General features: G+C 35.9%; 1 protein-coding gene across 2 annotated transcripts in view; it reads right to left on the bottom strand.

The window, feature by feature from the left end:
* PLOD2 (procollagen-lysine,2-oxoglutarate 5-dioxygenase 2) overlaps positions 1-18435 on the bottom strand; it is a 116222-nt gene that overhangs the window by 55025 nt on the left and 42762 nt on the right. For both annotated transcript variants that reach the window (XM_030873288.3, XM_030873289.3), the window contains exons 3-6: positions 16983-17119; positions 5215-5378; positions 1779-1891; positions 187-250 (exon numbers count right to left, since the gene is read on the bottom strand). In XM_030873288.3, coding sequence (XP_030729148.1) covers positions 187-250; positions 1779-1891; positions 5215-5378; positions 16983-17119 — 478 coding nt within the window. The remainder of the gene's footprint in view (positions 1-186; positions 251-1778; positions 1892-5214; positions 5379-16982; positions 17120-18435) is intronic.

The following is an 18435-nucleotide window of genomic DNA, read 5'->3' as shown; positions in this document are numbered from 1 at the left end:
CTTAGGAAATGATTTTAACTGAACGTATTTATATCAAGCTCAGCTTGAGTACAATGTTTTTTAAAAGCTGCAATACCTACACGTCAATCTTAGTCATAGCCCCAAATGAATGTAACAAAAGACAGACAGTTGAAAACACAGGTGTTCATTTGCACACATGAGCAACCCAGTATTTAGGAAGCATACCTACAGCTCCATTTAAGGTCTGGAAAATTTTGCATTTGTGATCCAGTGTGATGTTAAGAGCTTCCTAAAAATGAGAATAGAAAAAATATTAAAAATGACAATAAAAACAGCAAACAACACTATCATGTTAATATAGTTTGTTTTTTTAGGGAATTTAAAGATCCTATACATAAATTATTATAGCAACCTTCTTCAGAAAGACCCCTGTTATGTTAAGCTGTTGAGGTTGGGGATTATTATTATGCAGCATAACCTCTCTGACTGCTACAGTAGGTTTATAATTAATCAACCTAATCATAAAGATTAATCTGCTTTACAAATCCTATTCTCAATGTAGTTTTTCAGCTACATTGCTCTGTCATAATAATACTCCTAAAATTGTCTTTGCACGCTGTTATGGATTGAATTTTTGTGTTCCCTCAAAATTCCTATGTTCAAGCCCTAACCCTCCCTCTGTCTCTGTCTCTCTTGTCTCTCAGCAAGAAGGTGGCTGCCGTCTATAAGCCAGGAAGAGAGCTCTCACCAGAAACCAACCATTCAGGCACCGTGATCTCAGACTTCTAGCCTCCAGAATGGTGAGAAAATAAAGTTCTGTTATTTTAGCCACCCAGTCTATGATATTTTGTTATGGTAAACCAAGCAGACTAAGACACATGCTAACCAGATAAAATCTTACGCTTAGAGAAAAACTTAAATAGGATTTACACAACAAAAAATATTACAGACCCAGCAGTGATATTTCAGAGGAAGCATCCTAAAGCAAAAACAATTAAATAAGACTCAGAGCACTTTCACTGTTGAATTACACTCAGAAAGACAAGCATCAAGCTGCATGGGCTAGCACTCATGCCAAGAGTAGGTTTCTGCTCTTGGATTAGAAACCAAGTCCTCAGGCTGGCAGTGCCAGGCACGTAGAGACAGTAAAAAACTGGAGAGAAGAAAAACAAACATTTAAAGAATACAGTTTCTTAAGAAGTATCTAATGAAAATATATAGATAACTGGAGTATTTATCTAAGAAAAAGCAGCAGCTACAGTTGCAAACTCACTGTAAAATATACATAAAAAAACACTTATGTTTCCTAATGACAGCACCTAGAAATACACAATTCAGTAAATTTTAGAACTGTACTGGTTATACATAGTAAACTTATGAAACATTAACTTAAACTAGTTGAATATACTAAAAATATTATCAAATTAGAGAACTTTGTTTTTACTTTTCTCCAAAGTTTCATTTAAACCAGTCAGAAATATTGTCCTTAGGGTTTACGGCAGGCTGCTATTGTCCCCAACATTTCTCCCGTTAATAAGAGAATTCAGATTTTTAGTAGGACACATGTACTTGAAATAAAGAACAAAACTCCTTTGCATATTTTATGTGGTCAAATAAATATGCTCTGGTCAAAGAAAAGTATGAGAAAGTATTTTGTAAGACTTCTAGATAAGCTACTTAGAGAGCATTGACACAACTGAAATGGCCCTTTATTTACTATTCTGCCTGTTAACTGCCCAGAATATGGATGCAATGGCTGGAGCACCAGTAGCCATTTCAACAAGGAAGTTACACTGAAAGTGAGAGCTATTACCTACCCTCTTCAATGGATCAATGTAAATTTTAGTATAAAATAACTGATCATCATCATTATCCTGGAGATTCCACTGTTGAACTATACGGTTGATATATGGAGCATAACCAATAAATCCTGCAATACAAAAGAGAAAGAATAGAAGATTCAGAATTCAAAGACCGAAACTCATGTCTATGTTAATTTTATAGACCAGTCGCACAGATTTGTAAAGCTATTAGTCCTAATCCTTAATTTTGAATTTCATAGCTCACCATGACAGAAATATGAGTTATTGGGTATCCTTTGTTTCCATATATAAACTACAAGAGAGGAAGTTTTTACTACCAATTGCAAAATCAAAGACTCTTTGAATAAACGTATTCCCCAAATTAATTGACACAAGAGGGAGAACTAATGTTTTAGAATGCTTGTAAGGGAAAAAAAGAGTTACTAGGAAAAAATTAGAATTAGACAGAAGAATTTTCTTTCTGACCTTCTAAAATGCTGTTCCTAGATCCTTTGTAAAGGATTCACTGTTTCTGGGGAAAAAAAAACAACTCTACTACAGTGATTTTAATGTTAGTACGCAATCAAAGGAATGTTGGATATGTCACGGACTGCAAACATCCCAAAGAAATTTTATATCTAGGATATTTGGGGAATTTTTCCTTCACTGAGCTAGTCAGTAGTGTGTTTGCTAAACCATTTTCTGGCTGGGTTTTGTGTGTCATGGTCTGGAGAAAGGAAGTCTAAAATTGGATTGTTCACCTTGGCCTTAGGGCATAAGCGTTAAATATGCCAACAACAGCTGTCTGTAAAAGACACGGAAAACAGGCTCATTTTTCCTGTGTTTGAGTCTTCCCCTGAATTTCAGAAATGCAGCCAAACTGCTATGCTTCATTGACGTGCAGTGCTTTTTAAAAAGGACCAATTTTATTCCTGTGAATCGAAAGGAAACCTAGTTTGTTACCCTCAAAATTAAAATGTCCTCATAGGAATAAAAGAATTAAAAGAAATAGGTCAAGGAATATGATTGCTAACTAGAGAAAACAAGACAAAATGAAAACATGACTAAATCAATCACTGGTGGCTCATTTTTTTGTGTCATTTTTGCCAAATAAAAAAATTCCAGAACACTGAAAAAGATGTATTTCTTAATTCTTATAACCAATCTTTTGTGATAAAAAACATATTCAAGAAGGAACACATGATATTTTCCAATGGTTTATATGACTGTTTTTCAAAAACTATGTATCCTTATCTGTTTCATAAATCCCAAGTGTCCTAAAAAGTGAAAAGGAATTACATCTATTTTCATAGTATGTGATATATATTGTATGATTTACATTTTTCTATGAAACTGTCATATCATTTCAAAAGAATTAAGTTTCTAATATTATGCAATTTTCCTCATAAGGAAACATGTTTACTCTCCACGATAAAGATTTTTTTTAACCAAATGAGGTACCCACAAACAAAACTCATGTCTCTTAAATAACTCTCAATATATCATTCACAAACTTACACAAACTTTTATTGAACATACTTAGATTTTCTAGCATTTCTTTAATTATTTTGACTACAGAGGGCATAAGGATGACGTTTTGATGTCCTTGTACGATCACTTTCCCACATATAAACACCTCCTTAATTAAACTTGCTCACAAAGGCACTCGCTAGTTTTTTGCTGTTTCCACAGTATTGTGCATCTGTTTGAGATTCACATTCTGGCGTAGATATATCGTTATCTAGATACATTTACATATGATGTATTTCGCTCTACATGTTTAGAAAAACTAATAAATACAAAGTAAAACTTATCTCAGAGTTCCATAGCTAAGCGGCTCTTAAACTACCTAGGGCTTAGGATAAGTTAAAAGGTTAGCCATGTGTCACTGAGGGTCTGACAGCTGGAGATGGAAGGTGTACTCACTCCCAATTCAATTGCTCAGAGAAGTCAAGAGTGGGCAGCCATCTCTACTGTAAATCTAAGAGGAAGGAATGCTAAAATACTGAGGACAAAGGGACCAATATGAGAAACCCTGGGTTCTGTCTTGAATATTGAAGTAAAATCCAAAGGTGGTAGATAAATTAGGAGAAAAATAGAATGGTCAGGAGATCCCCAAAACTATGAACTTTTTAAAAACATATGGAGATGAAGAGAAAAAGTGAGCTGAAACTAGGTAGTACACACTGGGATTTGAGGTTTCAAAAATGTGATATTTATCTGGGTTGACAAAGTTCCAAGGTACCATATGGAAATGGGTTGCTGAAGTAAAAGGCAGGTGAGTACGGCTGTAATTGTGGCATCTCAGAGAAAGGGAATTACTTGCTGAAAGTTTCGTTGACAAAAGTAACTGATCAAAGTCTAGATTCCAGACATGATGATATCTCAAGCAGCACTTATTTGAACTGACCTGAATACAGTCAGTTATTATATATAAATTACCCCAAAATCTGTTTTCCCAGTGTGGCTTGCAATTTCCACCCAACTTGTTTCTTTGACATGTCCCCCATCCTACAGCCATGTCTTCTGGCCATGTGTTTATATTATTCACAATCTAAGGAAAACATTTTGGAGTTATAATAAGGTCCAAAGTCAAATTTTATTTTATTTTTTGAAGGAAAGAGGGAAATGTGATAGTTTGTTCCTTTAATCTATGGTGGCATAGCTAATGCAGTACTTAAAGTACACCTAGACACTCAACGTTGAATTTTTTTTTGACTAGGGATTTCAAGATAAATAATTTACTCCAATATATTTAAAATATAGATAAAATTAAGTAATGTCTATTTTTTAAAGCTACATGAGTATAACTTGCACTTTTTCCTAAGTAAGGGAATTTACTAAACCCATTATTCTAGAGCCAGAAAATTCTTAATGAAATTACAGTCAGAAGACATGGATCCCTGTTGTTTTTCCTTTAATAACTAAATGTCTCTAAGAAAAGTCACTTAAATCGGGGAGACATGGGTTTTCTCACTTAAAATGCAGAAATAATAACATTTACACCGCCTAGTGTTGTTAGGAGTATCATATGATATAATAGATGAAAAAATGCTTTGTCAACTATAAAATGCACTGTGGATTTTTTTTTTTTTTTTTTTTTGCGACACGCGGGCCTCTCACTGCTGCGGCCTCTCCCGTCACGGAGCACAGGCTCCGGACGCGCAGGCCCCGCGGCCATGGCCCACGGGCCCAACCGCCCCGCGGCATGCGGGATCCTCCCGGACCGGGTCACAAACCCGCGTCCCCCGCATCGGCAGGCGGACTCCCAACCACTGCGCCACCAGGGAAGCCCTGGATTTTAAACTGATATAATTTTCCCTTCGGAAAAGAAGATAATGGTTATTTCAAACCTCATGTCTACAGTTACATATTTTTAAAAAAGTTGTTTCATCAATATTTATAATTTACTATGACTTGCATTACTCTTTTCTTCCAGCACCTTACCCACCTCCCGAATTCAGGTAGCGTTTCCCAATGTGCACAATGGGATACTTGTCTGCTAGTCTTTTATCCGGCCACAGAATTCCATCTGCTGCAAAGACCACTTTGTGGTTTGACTTTTGGAACTTTTTTAGAACTTCTTCTGGACCACCAGCAAATATAACATTAAAGCTGTTTGATGAGGGAAAAAAGAAGTTTTAAAATATAGTTGCCAGAATTTAGACATATAAACCAAGAAACAGTCTCTAACAAAAGTCAGAATTTAGAATCCAACACAGGATTAATACCAACTATTTACAGAGTAAACCAAACAAGCTTCCCTCAGCTTAAACTATATGGATTGTATTAAATTACTAGTGTTTACATTACATTGGCAAATGAAATCCAAATAAAAGACAGCTTTTTATTTAGCATTAATCTTTTTCAATAATCACTTACTCTCCAAAATCAAAATTCTAAAACAGTGTTGAAATGTTAAAAATCAGTAACTTGCTGTATAACATAATATAAACACAATCATTGACAGAAGCTGCCATTGTAACTGTCTAATGTTTCTATCTAATTTGTACCCATCCATTACAATTTCTGAAGATTTCTTTATCTTTGACAAAATGTGTTTACCTACTAAATGTCATCAATATAAATTTATATTTGAATCACGATTTAGCCTGAAATCTGAAAATAAAAGTATATGGACAAGTGCATTTTTTAAAGCTCAATACACTTGAAAAAATATGTAAAAAATGAAATTTATAGTTTCACTGATTTTTCTGGGGACTTTATTCCTCATAGTTCATCCACAGAATCACAATGACTTATAATATGAAATTATTATAATTCTTAGAATAATTCTTATAATTCTTGCTACAACTACAATTTCTTTTGCAACTTTTTTTAACATCAGAGTACCTCAAAATCAAAGGTTTCCAAAGATAATAATTTAATGACTTGACATCCCAGGTGGCAAACAAGAAAAGTAAACTAATGCTCTTTTTTTTTTTTAATTTTATTTATTTTTTTAATTTTTACTATTTATTTGGTTGCGCCAGGTCTTAGTTGCGGCAGGCAGGCTCCATAGTTGCAGCTCGCCAGCTCCTTAGTTGCAGCATGCAGGCTCCTTAGTTGCGGCATGCATGTGGGATCTAGTTCCCTGAACAGGGATCGAACCCGGGCCCCCTGCATTGGGAGTGTGGTGTCTTATCCACTGCACCACCAGGGAAGTCCCACTAATGCTCTTTAATTCAGCACCAGGTCTTTCTAATAGCCAATAGTCCAAATGCACTGCTGTGATATCTGAATTGGGGAGTAAGGAGGCTGTTCCACATGCCTTTGCCAGACTTGCTCTCAAGGAGTTTGTTAATATGCTAGGACAGTCATAATGCATCAGGCAACATTTAATAACTTTCTATATATGAATTATTTTATCAAAATAAAAGACTATTTCTCATCTCTATAAAAGTAAAAATCCAACGAAACTTTAAAAAATTAGCTTAGCGAGAAAAGCGTAAGTTTACACTTATGGCAGAGATGCTAACTGACCCCCATATGCCCCCAAAGACATTCCTATGCCTTTATTTTAATAATGGAATCCCTCATGATAACCAGGCACATGGCTAAAGATTACTCTGAAGCCATGTGGCCACATGACCAAGTCTGTCCAACGGAGTGTGAGTGGGACTGGTGTGTTCCTGCAGTCTCCAGGTCTTGTGCTTTAAAAAGGAAGCTGCCTACCCTCTGATTCCTGTCTCTTTTTTCCCTTTAAAGAACCAGACTTCACAAGTATACACGCCCTCACCAGATAGTCCATTTCTCAATCTTTTTTTTCCTAAAAAAAAGAGGATTAAAATGTTGCTAATGTGCAACTAAATTTAGTAATTATGCCTAGCCAATTTTTTAAAAAATAGTAAACGTAAAGTTGGAGTCAGAGAGATAGACTATTTTTTTCATTTTCAATTGTTCTCGAGAATTTAAATTTTATCATTGCTTTTTATTTCAGTTACAAAAAAATAACTTCAAAATTAAAACATATATTGATATATGTATACATAGATACACTTTTTGGCATATAGTTTTTTCTTTCTTCTAGGATCAATGGGCAGGAAAATTTTAATACTATTAATAACATAATCATAAAGTGACTCAGTGCGTACAATTTGAAGTCTGCCAGTTGGGTTTCTAATTCCAGCTCTGTCACTTGCTATCTGAGTAACCACAGACAAGTTAGTAATTTAAACTCTTTATGTTTTAGTTTCTTTAAGTATAAAATGAGGGGGGAAGTAGTACCTATCTCATCAAGTTATTGTTAAAAATAAAAAAGTAAGAACAATACTTGACACATTATAATCTCTCAAAACAGTTAACAAAATTAACATTATTGTTACTATAGGAAAGGGACTGATGAAACAAGAGGTAGGAGAAAAACTCACTTTTAAGTTTACACCAGTCTGTAGTTTTAAACAACTTTATTTTTAGCCAAATACACATACATTTTAAGATAAATTTTAAATCAGAATAAATTTGTTCTGACTAAAACCTCAAGCCAACTCTTCCCTCCCTGTTTATTTACAAAACTGAATTAATCTGACTTCACAAAATGATATTTACATAAATACCACAAGTTTCTTTTTTTCTTATAAGTACAACTGATTTCATCAGTATGATCACTTTAGATTTTTGTCTCCTAGGATAATCCTATCTCTTCTAACAGGGATATTTTCCTCAAGACTACTAGTCACGGATATAATTTGTTTTTAATATTGAAGATTAGGAAATAAGACCAGTTTTACGCGTAAGTGAGCCATGAGCGGTGAGGCAAGCAAAGCAAACCCTCTGAGGCAGAGACCGCATGGCAAGTTGCAGAGGAACACCAACACATTGTCTGGAGAGATGGATGAAGAGAGTTCATTATGTCAGAGAATCATATGATTGGAGACTTGGACCAAATTGATTCAGATATTTTGTAGGTAGCATCATGTATTCAAAGCTATAAATGCACAGTCGGCAAAGTGATTGTTTTGTCTTTGTAATCCCAGCGAAGGACATAGTATCTCCACAGTATAGCTCAAACTATTAGCAGACGTCAGTAGCTTGAGAAGGAGTGTTAGCAACTTGTGCTCTTATAATTTAATATTCTATAAGCAGGCATTACCTTTATAAACAGAAAGCAATTCCTGTAAAGCAAAATGTAAAAGGCAAAAATTATCTTCATGTAATTCAAATGAGGATGTGACTTTGAATAAAAATTGAAGGTTGCTGAAATGTTCCCCTTTTCTTCTAGTAGCACTGTTGTTTCTGTGTTTAAGTACTTCAGGAAAGTTCTTTGAACCAATTTAACTTTTCAAAGAGCAAGAAAGGTTTTCTACTTAAAATTATTTTAGCCACAACAACCCAAAAGCTCAAACTTTCTAAAAAATGCACAACAGTCTTAAAAATAATTCTCATAGTAAATCGGTCCATTTAAATATGAAGAATAAAATAAAACTTTCCACAGCTAACTGTGGTAAATATTCCTGGGTCCTGCAAAAACCATAAGGTAGAAACCTCATGTGGCCATATTGAGTCCTCTAGCAGACACGTCAGTGTTCTACCTCTAACAGGTCATTGAAACTTTTACAAGTGTTTGTCCTTCTGTGCTCCCTGTTTCTGTGGCACCAGCAACCATACAGTCACCCAAGCTGAAAATCTTTCACTCAGCCTTCCCTCCTCCCTTTCAAAGGCTTCTCTCATCAAATCTTTTTCCAGATCCCATTGATTCCATCTACTTAATCTATGTAGAATTTAAAGCCTCTCTACTCCCACTAGAAGTCACTGGACTAGATTAATTCAAACACCCTACAAGCCTCCACATCACCCACCTTCCTCCCCACTTCTAACAAGGACTGTCTGACAAACTCTCCTGAAAACTATTCCGTGCCAGTCCCCTGACTGAATCGGTGGTTCTCTGCTATGGTCTAAAGCAGGACTCAGCAAATATTTACTATCTAGCCTTTCACAGAAAATACCTTAGGCTTTGAGGGCAACATGGTCTCTGCTGAATGACTCAACTCTGCCATTGTGGTACAAAACAGCCATAGACAATATGCAAATAATTGAGCACAGCTGTGCTCCAATAGAGCTATTTACAAAAAAGAGCCTGGGCCAGTCCATAGTTTACCAAAGCCTGGCCTGTAAAATAAAATCTAAATGAATCAGTCTCACATTAATAACGTTCCGTTAAATAACCTGTTCTGATGTCACACTGAATTATTTGATCTGTCCTCACATCTTTAATCATGATGTTTTGTCTGCTTAACACGTCTTTTCCCAATCATGTCCAAACCACTCACCCTCAAGGCCCATTTCAAAGGTCACCTCCTCTACAAACCTCTACTTGAGCAGCATAAATGTAAAAGACCGTTTCCTTCCTCTTAACCTCCACAGCTCTTTTCCTCTCCTTTTTCACAGAATGTTTTCTCTTCTACTCTTCATGCTGGGATTGCCTGTTTATACTAGACTGCATGGTCTTCCTTCAGATCCACGACTTTATTCATCTGTATATTCCCCCTACTGGGGAGCCAGAGAAGAAAGCAACAGAAGTGTTCCTTAAGCGTATTTATTTGCTCCTCGCCACTGATATAAACTTAAGCCAAAAGTTATAATCACCCAAACTATTAGCAGCTAGTGTTTAAAAGCTTAAAAGCTAATGAAACTGAAGCAAGCAAGCAGCAACACACCTGATAATTCTGTCTTTATTTTTTTTATACATCTTTATTGGAGTATAATTGCTTTTCAATGGTGTGTTAGTTTCTGCTTTATAACAAAGTGAATCAGCTATACATATACTTATATCCCCATATCCCCTCCCTCTTGCATCTCCCTCCCTCCCACCCTCCCTATCCCACCCCTCTAGGTGGTCACAAAGCACCAAGTTGATCTCCCTGTGCTACGTGGCTGCTTCCTACTAGCTATCTATTTTACGTTTGGTAGTGTATGTATGTCCATGCCACTCTCTCGCTTTGTCCCAGCTTACCCTTCCCCTCCCCATGTCCTCAAGTCCATTCTCTACATCTGCATCTTTATTCCTGTCCTGCCCCTAGGTTCTTCAGAACCCTTTTTTTTTTTTTTTTAGATTCCATATATATGTGTTAGCATACGGTATTTGTTTTTCTCTTTCTGACTTACTTCCCTCTGTATGACAGACTCTAGGTCCTTCATGTCTTCACCTTAAACACGTATCTATATTTTCATAGCTAATTAATGCCATAAACCAATATTATGCAACCACTCTCCCCCCACACATACCTAAAGGAAAAAACAGTTGGAAATGTCCACCCAACTGAACTTGCAGAATAGATTACAATGAAATCACAATGGAAATGATTAAATTTATTGCAGAAATTTTGAAGGACGGGGAAGAAATTAGTTCAGATAAAGTGGGTTTTAAAAACTATTACTTGGGGGAGTTTTCCTCCAAATGGTATATAATTTCATTTTCTGAATATAGAATTTTTACTGAGGCTGGATAGAGGTAGGAGCCAAATAAGGACACTGGCTAGGTGGAGGGTCATTTTCTCCAGACAGTTTCCTGAGAGTAGCCTTGTGCTGGAGTAACACTAGCAGAGAGGGCAGCCAAGGAGAGAATGTGGCAAAGACCTCAAACTGCCCAAGCTGCTAGCTAACTGTCCTTATCACTTGGTGTTTCTGGATCAGTCTCTTTATTGTAAAATAAATGGTGAAATGAAAATCTCCCTCTAATTTTAAATGATAGTTAAACTTATCTCTGCAACACTAGAACTTTCAAATCGGATAACTATTTGGTGCACAATAAACATTCATTGAATCAATGAAGAAATCAAGAAGCATTTTTTTAATCCCCAGCATTTATTATGACGTAGCTACAGCATGCCAGATACAACATATACAAACCTATGGATAGAAAAATGTATCCAGGGGGCAAAAATTCTGTCCCAGTCACCTCCCTGATCCAGCCACAGCAGCTAGCACCATATTTTACACAATAACAGATGCTTAATATATGTTTACTCAAAAAAAACAAGATTCAAGGAGAGGATAATCTGGTTTGGGGGAAAATTTATATATATATATATACACACACACACATACAGACACAAAAAGTAGACAAATTACTACCATTTATCTAGATATATATAAACCACCAATGCTTCTTTTGTATACAATCTGCTTCTTCCTTATTTCAACATACCCACCAATATACTCAGTAAACACTGATAAGAACATTTGAACAATTTGAAAAAATGTCACTCATTTCCTACATAATTCCTAATCATACTTCACACTACCATGGAGGAGCCTTAAGGCACTGCATATGTCTAAGTGTCAGCTAAGGATTTCAACCTTTCCTTCAAAAAAAAGGGAAGAAATTAAAAAGCAGTGTAGAAACTGAAAACTCTGATGTGTTCTGGCTTTCTTTCATACTAATATAATGAAATGTTGTCCATCACTAATGACTAGGTTCTTTGTGTCTGCACACTTAAGCTGTCCTCACTGCCAAAAAGAAGTCCATCAAATAAATCTGCCATAGTTAGTTAAAATTTTAGCCATCATTCTTTTTTTTTTTTTTTTTTTTGCGGTACGCAGGCCTCTCACTGCTGTGGCCTCTCCCGTTGCGGAGCACAGGCTCCGGACGCGCAGGCTCAGCGGCCATGGCTCACGGGCCCAGCCGCTCCGCGGCATGTGGGATCTTCCCGGACCGGGGCACGAACCCACGTCCCCTGAATCGGCAAGCGGACTCTCAACCACTGCGCCACCAGGGAAGCCCAGCCATCATTCTTAAAAAGCTTTGCTTTTAGAAAATTTTCACTCTGCCTTCTGTATAAACTATGTAAGACAATACAAAATGTAGGCATATTGGGAATGTAACCTAAATTATGAGAGGTATAAAATGTTTATTTCATAGAATAAAATAAGATGGGATCTGGTCCCCTGTAGAATTAATATATATAAATTATACTGCTTAATAACAACAAAATCATAAAAATATTTTCACAATTAGCAAAATGATCAAATAAAACATAATCTTTCACAGTTTTCTAAAGTAAATGATTCTAAAGAGATTATGCCAACATTCAAGTTTTTTTTGAAGACACACATTTTTCTTCTAAATTTGATTGGTTCAGTTTTGTTTGCAGAATTAGTATAATACGAGAATTCCTTGAGGGTGGGATCTGTGTCGATCTCTTTTTCTATAGCGTTAAGTTCAATACCTGGGTCAAAGCTTCTGCTCAAGACATGTATTCTGAATGCAAAGTGAAAAATATGCTCACTGATGTCACTTCTAATATTTAATTAGAAGTTAAAAGAAAAAAACATTGGTTGACATGGGAAAGACCAAAAGAAGCAGCAGCAGCATTTTCATTGTTTCTAAGCAAAAATCAATTTTTAACATAATTTCTATCTTTGAGATTTAGAGAATGTGGATGCTTTCCTGCCTTTAAGTCACTTTATTTCTCCAAATGAATGAAGAAAAAAATCTTTAAAAATAGTCTCAAAACACCCACCATATTTCTGCCTCTTTCAAGATGTTTCTCCGTCTTTTAATGCAATATACTGTTACCTAGTATTTATTGATTCCTTGCTATTTACCCTGACGATATGTAAATCAGGTACAGCTCTAAGCTTCACTGTCTGAAGCATAAAAACAATTACAATTCAACATGAAAAGTGAACAAAAGCTAGCAATATACAATCAAAGTGAGATGAGGCATATACACTAACAGCAAAGATTTCTGTAACTAAGACTATCCCTCAATTTTCAACCAGTATTTGCTGGATCAATCTCCCAGAACACAGCCACCCAGAAAACTACTATAATATCAGCTTTACTTTATATTTATTTATTTTTTATTTTTTATTTTTTTTTTTTGCGGTATGCGGGCCTCTCACTGTTGTGGCCTCTCCCGTTGTGGAGCACAGGCTCCGGATGCGCAGGCTCAGCGGCCATGGCTCACGGGGCCAGCCGCTCCGCGGCGTGTGGGATCTTCCCGGACCGGGGCACGAACCCATGTCCCCTGCATCGGCAGGTGAACTCTCAACCACTGCGCCACCAGGGAAGCCCTACTTTACATTCATTTTAATTCAATATCAACTTTATTTTTATATTGTGACATTGACTACCATTCTAGTTTTTAAAAAATTCAGTCTACCTTACTGCTATCATTAGTTAGCAAGAGCCTATAAATTACAAAGTCAATTCCCTTATCTTACCTCAAAGTCATAGAGCTAGTCATCTTTAAACAGATACTTTAATGAACTGGGGAGTTGCTATACTTTAATGAACTGGGGAGTTGCTATATAGCAAAATTCTTGGGTAGGTATTTTCAGAGAGGAAATACTCCTTTTGGTGAGGCCAAGAACCACCACCAAATACGTCTTTCAATTATTTCATATATTGGGAATCTTTCAAAACAAAGCACATCTGTATTCTATTTAATGGTGTTACATTCAGTGCCGCCAAAAAAATATAAATTTCTGCTCCGTCCAAATTCAAACTCAAATAATCACACCAACTGTATTTCTAACTACTTTTATTCTAAAGAATTTTCTTTAGCCTAAAAGAAAACGAATAAAACAAATGACCAACGTTTTTATTATTTATCTGATACTCAAAAGTATTCTACAACATACTTACTTCAAGGTCTGGACTCTGCTGGTTTATGTTTTACTGTACCCAGCACAGAACAAGTTTGTGGGAATATTCAGTATGTATCGAATTTACTCACAATAACTTAAACACCTTTTGTTATATATTGGCCTATGTATTATCCTTAAAAAAAAAAAAACAAAAACAACTGCCCACTATGTAATAATAATTAGGTCTGACCATATGTCTTCAATGTGACTAGACTAAAAGAAATACATGTTTTACTAGGTAATTCTAAAAGTAATGCAAAGTACCTTATTATAAATTCAAAATGTTCAGCTACCTTGACCCAGGTGAATTATAAAATCATTATAATTTTAATCCATAGGGAATCTTCAGCTATCATGTTACAATATTTGTCCCCAAAATCTTTATGAGCCTATTTCAAAAGAACACATCACGCTTTGTCCATGAAAGTCATTAAATCCATTATATTTACTGGTGGTTGTTCTAATTAAAGGGAGATTGTCAACTTTACAAACTTTTTTAATTGCAATAAAACACATATGCACACGCACATGCGCACACACACATTGCAGTATGAAATAACTTGAAAAAAATTCTGTGGTACTTTCTCATATGGAGAGCTTCAGTTTTCATTTTGTTTTAAGTAGAACCCAAACCCTTGCAAAATATTTTTATCTGAAATAAACATGATAAATCTTAACTTACAGAGTATATTTATAAACACCCAGTCTCTAATTTTAAAAGTTCATCCAAAAGTCAGTTTACAATATATATTCCCATGGAAACGATGTTGTAAGATTGCTTCCAAGTTAATTCACAAAAGCCTATCTAAATGAGCACAAGGAATCACTGTGGGTTATTGGAAATGTTCTAAAATTGAATAATGAAGATAACTGCATGACTCTGTAAATTTAATAAAAATTGTTGAATTTTTCACTTAAAATAAGTGTGTCACAGTATATAAATTCTACCTCAACAAAGCTGTTTTTTTAAAAAAATACTATTTAAACTATTAAGTACATAAATCTTGGTATTTTTTCATATAGTAGCAACCTATGCTTCCATAAAACTACTTAGTACAGTTAAACTGTCCTTTAAAAAAATCATATAAGAAGTAGGAATTTGTTTGATTTATTAAAATTACAATAAATTCTGAACTGTAGCCTTAACCAGAGGTAAGCTTAATTAGGAGATTAGCAATATTGTTGCAAAATGGTTTTCCTATTTCAAATAATTTACAGTCTAATTCATTTCTCCTAGACCTTGGATTACCCACAATTTCTACTGTATTGATTACTTGTACACAGTACTTTTTTAAAAGGGTGTTGTTTAAAAAAAAAAAAAAAAGAAGAGAAAAGAGCTCTAAAGTGGCACCAGTTGTCCATCCTTCTTTATCTTGGTTACTTATTCATTATCCCTAGGTTTCTCCAGGAGGACAGATATGGCAGGTGGGGATGACAGAGAAAATGTTAACGCTTCTTCCTAGACAAGGGCTTGGCTGAGTTGGGCCTGCATGTTTTCAGTTAGCTGGCTGTTCTCACCGAGGGAGTTGTCAAGAAACTTAATCTTTGGTTCACTGATAAATCCCAAATACTAACAGTGCCCTGGCACACACTGGACCTTCCATTAAAATTTTATTGTTGTCTTTTCTGTCACATTGGATCTTAAAGTATCATCTAAATAAACAAATGCAACCTCAGGCAGTCTTCAGATATCTCACAGTGTCCCTTTTCTTATTAGAAACAAACTGGCCCCTTATTAAACCAGTTTCTTCCAAGCCTAAATCTTAGATGGGAGATAGCGGGGAGGGGCAGTCTGATAGGAGAGTAAAGGGAGAGAAAAACGAGTTCTTCCTAAAATGCAGAAAGACGTTTGGGAATCCAAAACTATTACTGGCTCATATGTGGTAACTTCTACAAGGAGAATTTGCCTCAAAGTCAGAGTCAAAACATAGGTGTGGCAAGTTCAAGCTGACCAAAATAGTTGTTTAAAATCCATGGTAATTTTAACCCAAACATACTCAATATTTAATCTAAACCGTTTATTATCAACTTCCTCCTCTTTTTTCTAAGGGTAAAAAATATATATAATAATAGATTCTGTAGAAAAATTCTCAGTACACAAGCTAACACCATCTATACCACATCTCATGTTGCAAGAATAAATAACTATAAGCAGAACTTTATTTTTTCCCAGGAGACAGTAGAGAAATTCTGAAGATGCAAGTACATGGACCCTTTCAAAACCTGTAAGTGTTGGTGGCACCAGGACTTCAGTATGTCCATTTCATTTCAAAATTTCTGCCTTTATTTAACATTTGCATAAAAGCATTGTTCTTACTTTCACCTGTAATAATCTGTGGTTTTGGATTTTCAAATTGAGGGAGAGATATAAAATAACTTTCCTAAGTTAAAGAGGAAAATGCAAAGGGATTTAAAATGATGACCAATGACCAAAAAATAAAAATAAAAAGGAATGAAGGGGGACTTCCCTGGTGGTCCAGTGGTTAAGACTCCACGCTTCCAAGGCAGGGGATGTGGGTTCAATCCCTGGTCAGGGAAATAAGACCCCACACTCCGCATGGCCAAAAAAAAATGTTTTAAAAAAAAAAGAATGTAGAGAAAATGGAAGAAAGAAGGCGGCAACCAATAATGGTTCATGACAACTTGACATTATTAAAACCATGTGAGAAGATGGAGACACAGCGAACACTCCAAATTTAGTAGACAAAAAGATATTTACAGATGAGAAAGGTTTTTCTTTATTATTAAACATAGGCTTTTTTATTTCTCACTTATAACTTACATGATGTATTTTCTCCCAGACAACCAGAATCCACTGAGTTGCTCTCTCAATAGAAAAATTCAATATGATCTTTATTCCATCTCAAGTGAGGATTAAAACATGAATTTCACAAAAATTTTAGCTCATGCCCTGTTTTCCCATTGGTGTTTATGGTAACTCATCAAATTTGATCATATTACCTAACTACGTCAGACCATGGTTTTATAATTGTGAGTAACATCTACTTTTTAAAACAATGATCCCATGTGAATAAAATAATTTAATATATAATCTACAAATAAGAATTTCAACTCTTTTAAAATAATTTAATACAGACTCAGAAAGCCACAGGTTCTTTCTCTTACCATTCAGTAAACAAGACAACCAGATCCTCTTGACTGGCATAATGTTCCATGACTTCTTTCATCAATCTCACTTTCTGGCCCCCTCCAATAGTATTAATTCCATCACCACCTCTCCACTCCTTTCCTTGACCAAGGACCTATAAATGAAATCAACATTTCATCCCTGGGCAAGACTCAGATTATGATAGTATTATAAAAACTGGAAGTCACCAGCAACTTGTACAGTATAACACAGTATCACTCTTTTAATGTTACACTAAATCATGATGCTAAACAGAAAAAAGTTTGATGCCTAGGTTAGGTCATAATTCTTCAATATTATTTACCCTGTGGAATGCCATTCCTAATTTTACCATTTCAAAAGTGGAGTCTAATCCAAGGAAGCTGGGGGTTGGTGGGGGAAACCCTAGAAAGTATTTCTCACATCCTATTTCTCTTTATTCAGACTGAAATGAAAAAGAAAATGAAGAAACTTTCCGTAACACTTTTCAATCCGGCTGGAAATCTGTCTGATGAACGTTGGGAGTGATTCCTGGCTGGGGCCCTTAAGCGATTTTCCTGCTGAAACCAGATGGGTTGTCCAGGGAAACACAGAGGGCATCAAGTCAAACGTCACCTTCTTTACCTTAAAAATCTTAAGTTTAGGTTATCCTCAAAAGTTTAATAATTTATCAATACAAGAAATCGCCTAAGCACAATTACTCAGAGCTAAGCCTGCAGCCATTCTCAGCTCTGCTTAGCCTCAGCAGCTGCCTCCTGAATCATATGCCTGCTGACTCACATGCCTGCTGACTCACCTGGCTGGGAGGGAGCAGGAAGCAGGTCTACGCCCCCTGCCACCACACACACACACCTTGTATCTTAGTTTCACCAAAACAAAGGCTGAAGTTCCCAAAATAAGGATCTACTAAAAGATTTGTGAAACTCAGGGGGAATGAAATTAAGAATAAATACAAAAGAAAAAGATCAAATTAATTTAGAAAATATTATTAGTTCCAAATTTACTTAACATCGAGCCAAATACAAGAGTTCGTGGCGTTCCCAGCCTCAAATCTCTAGTGAGCACTTCATCACTACTTATGCCGAAGGGATAAATGTTAACTCAAACTGTGGCGGGCATCTGGATTCATACAGGGGCTACTCTAATAGAGTTATTTGTTTTTGCCCTAAGTGACCTCCTCTGGCCCTAAGATTTGTTACACTTCTGTTCTACAACCCTTCTGGACTTCTCCAATATTGCAGTCATACCGGGCCTAAGTGCATCTGAGCGCCTACTCTGTGCAGCACTGTGTTGATTAAGCTCTAGTCTCTGTTTTCTTTCCACAGCATCTGTGTGTCAAACTTTGGTATGCATCCGAATCACGTGGAGGGTTCGTTAAAACACAGACTGCTGGTCCCTTCTCCCAGAGTATGCGATTCAGTAAGTGAGGTTGCGCCTAAGAATCCTCATTCC

The sequence above is a fragment of the Globicephala melas genome, chromosome 4 (genome assembly GCF_963455315.2).
Source record: "Globicephala melas chromosome 4, mGloMel1.2, whole genome shotgun sequence".
Lineage (NCBI taxonomy): Eukaryota > Metazoa > Chordata > Mammalia > Artiodactyla > Delphinidae > Globicephala > Globicephala melas.
Note: the sequence above shows the minus strand (reverse complement) of the source record. Positions and strands in the feature narration are given on the sequence as shown.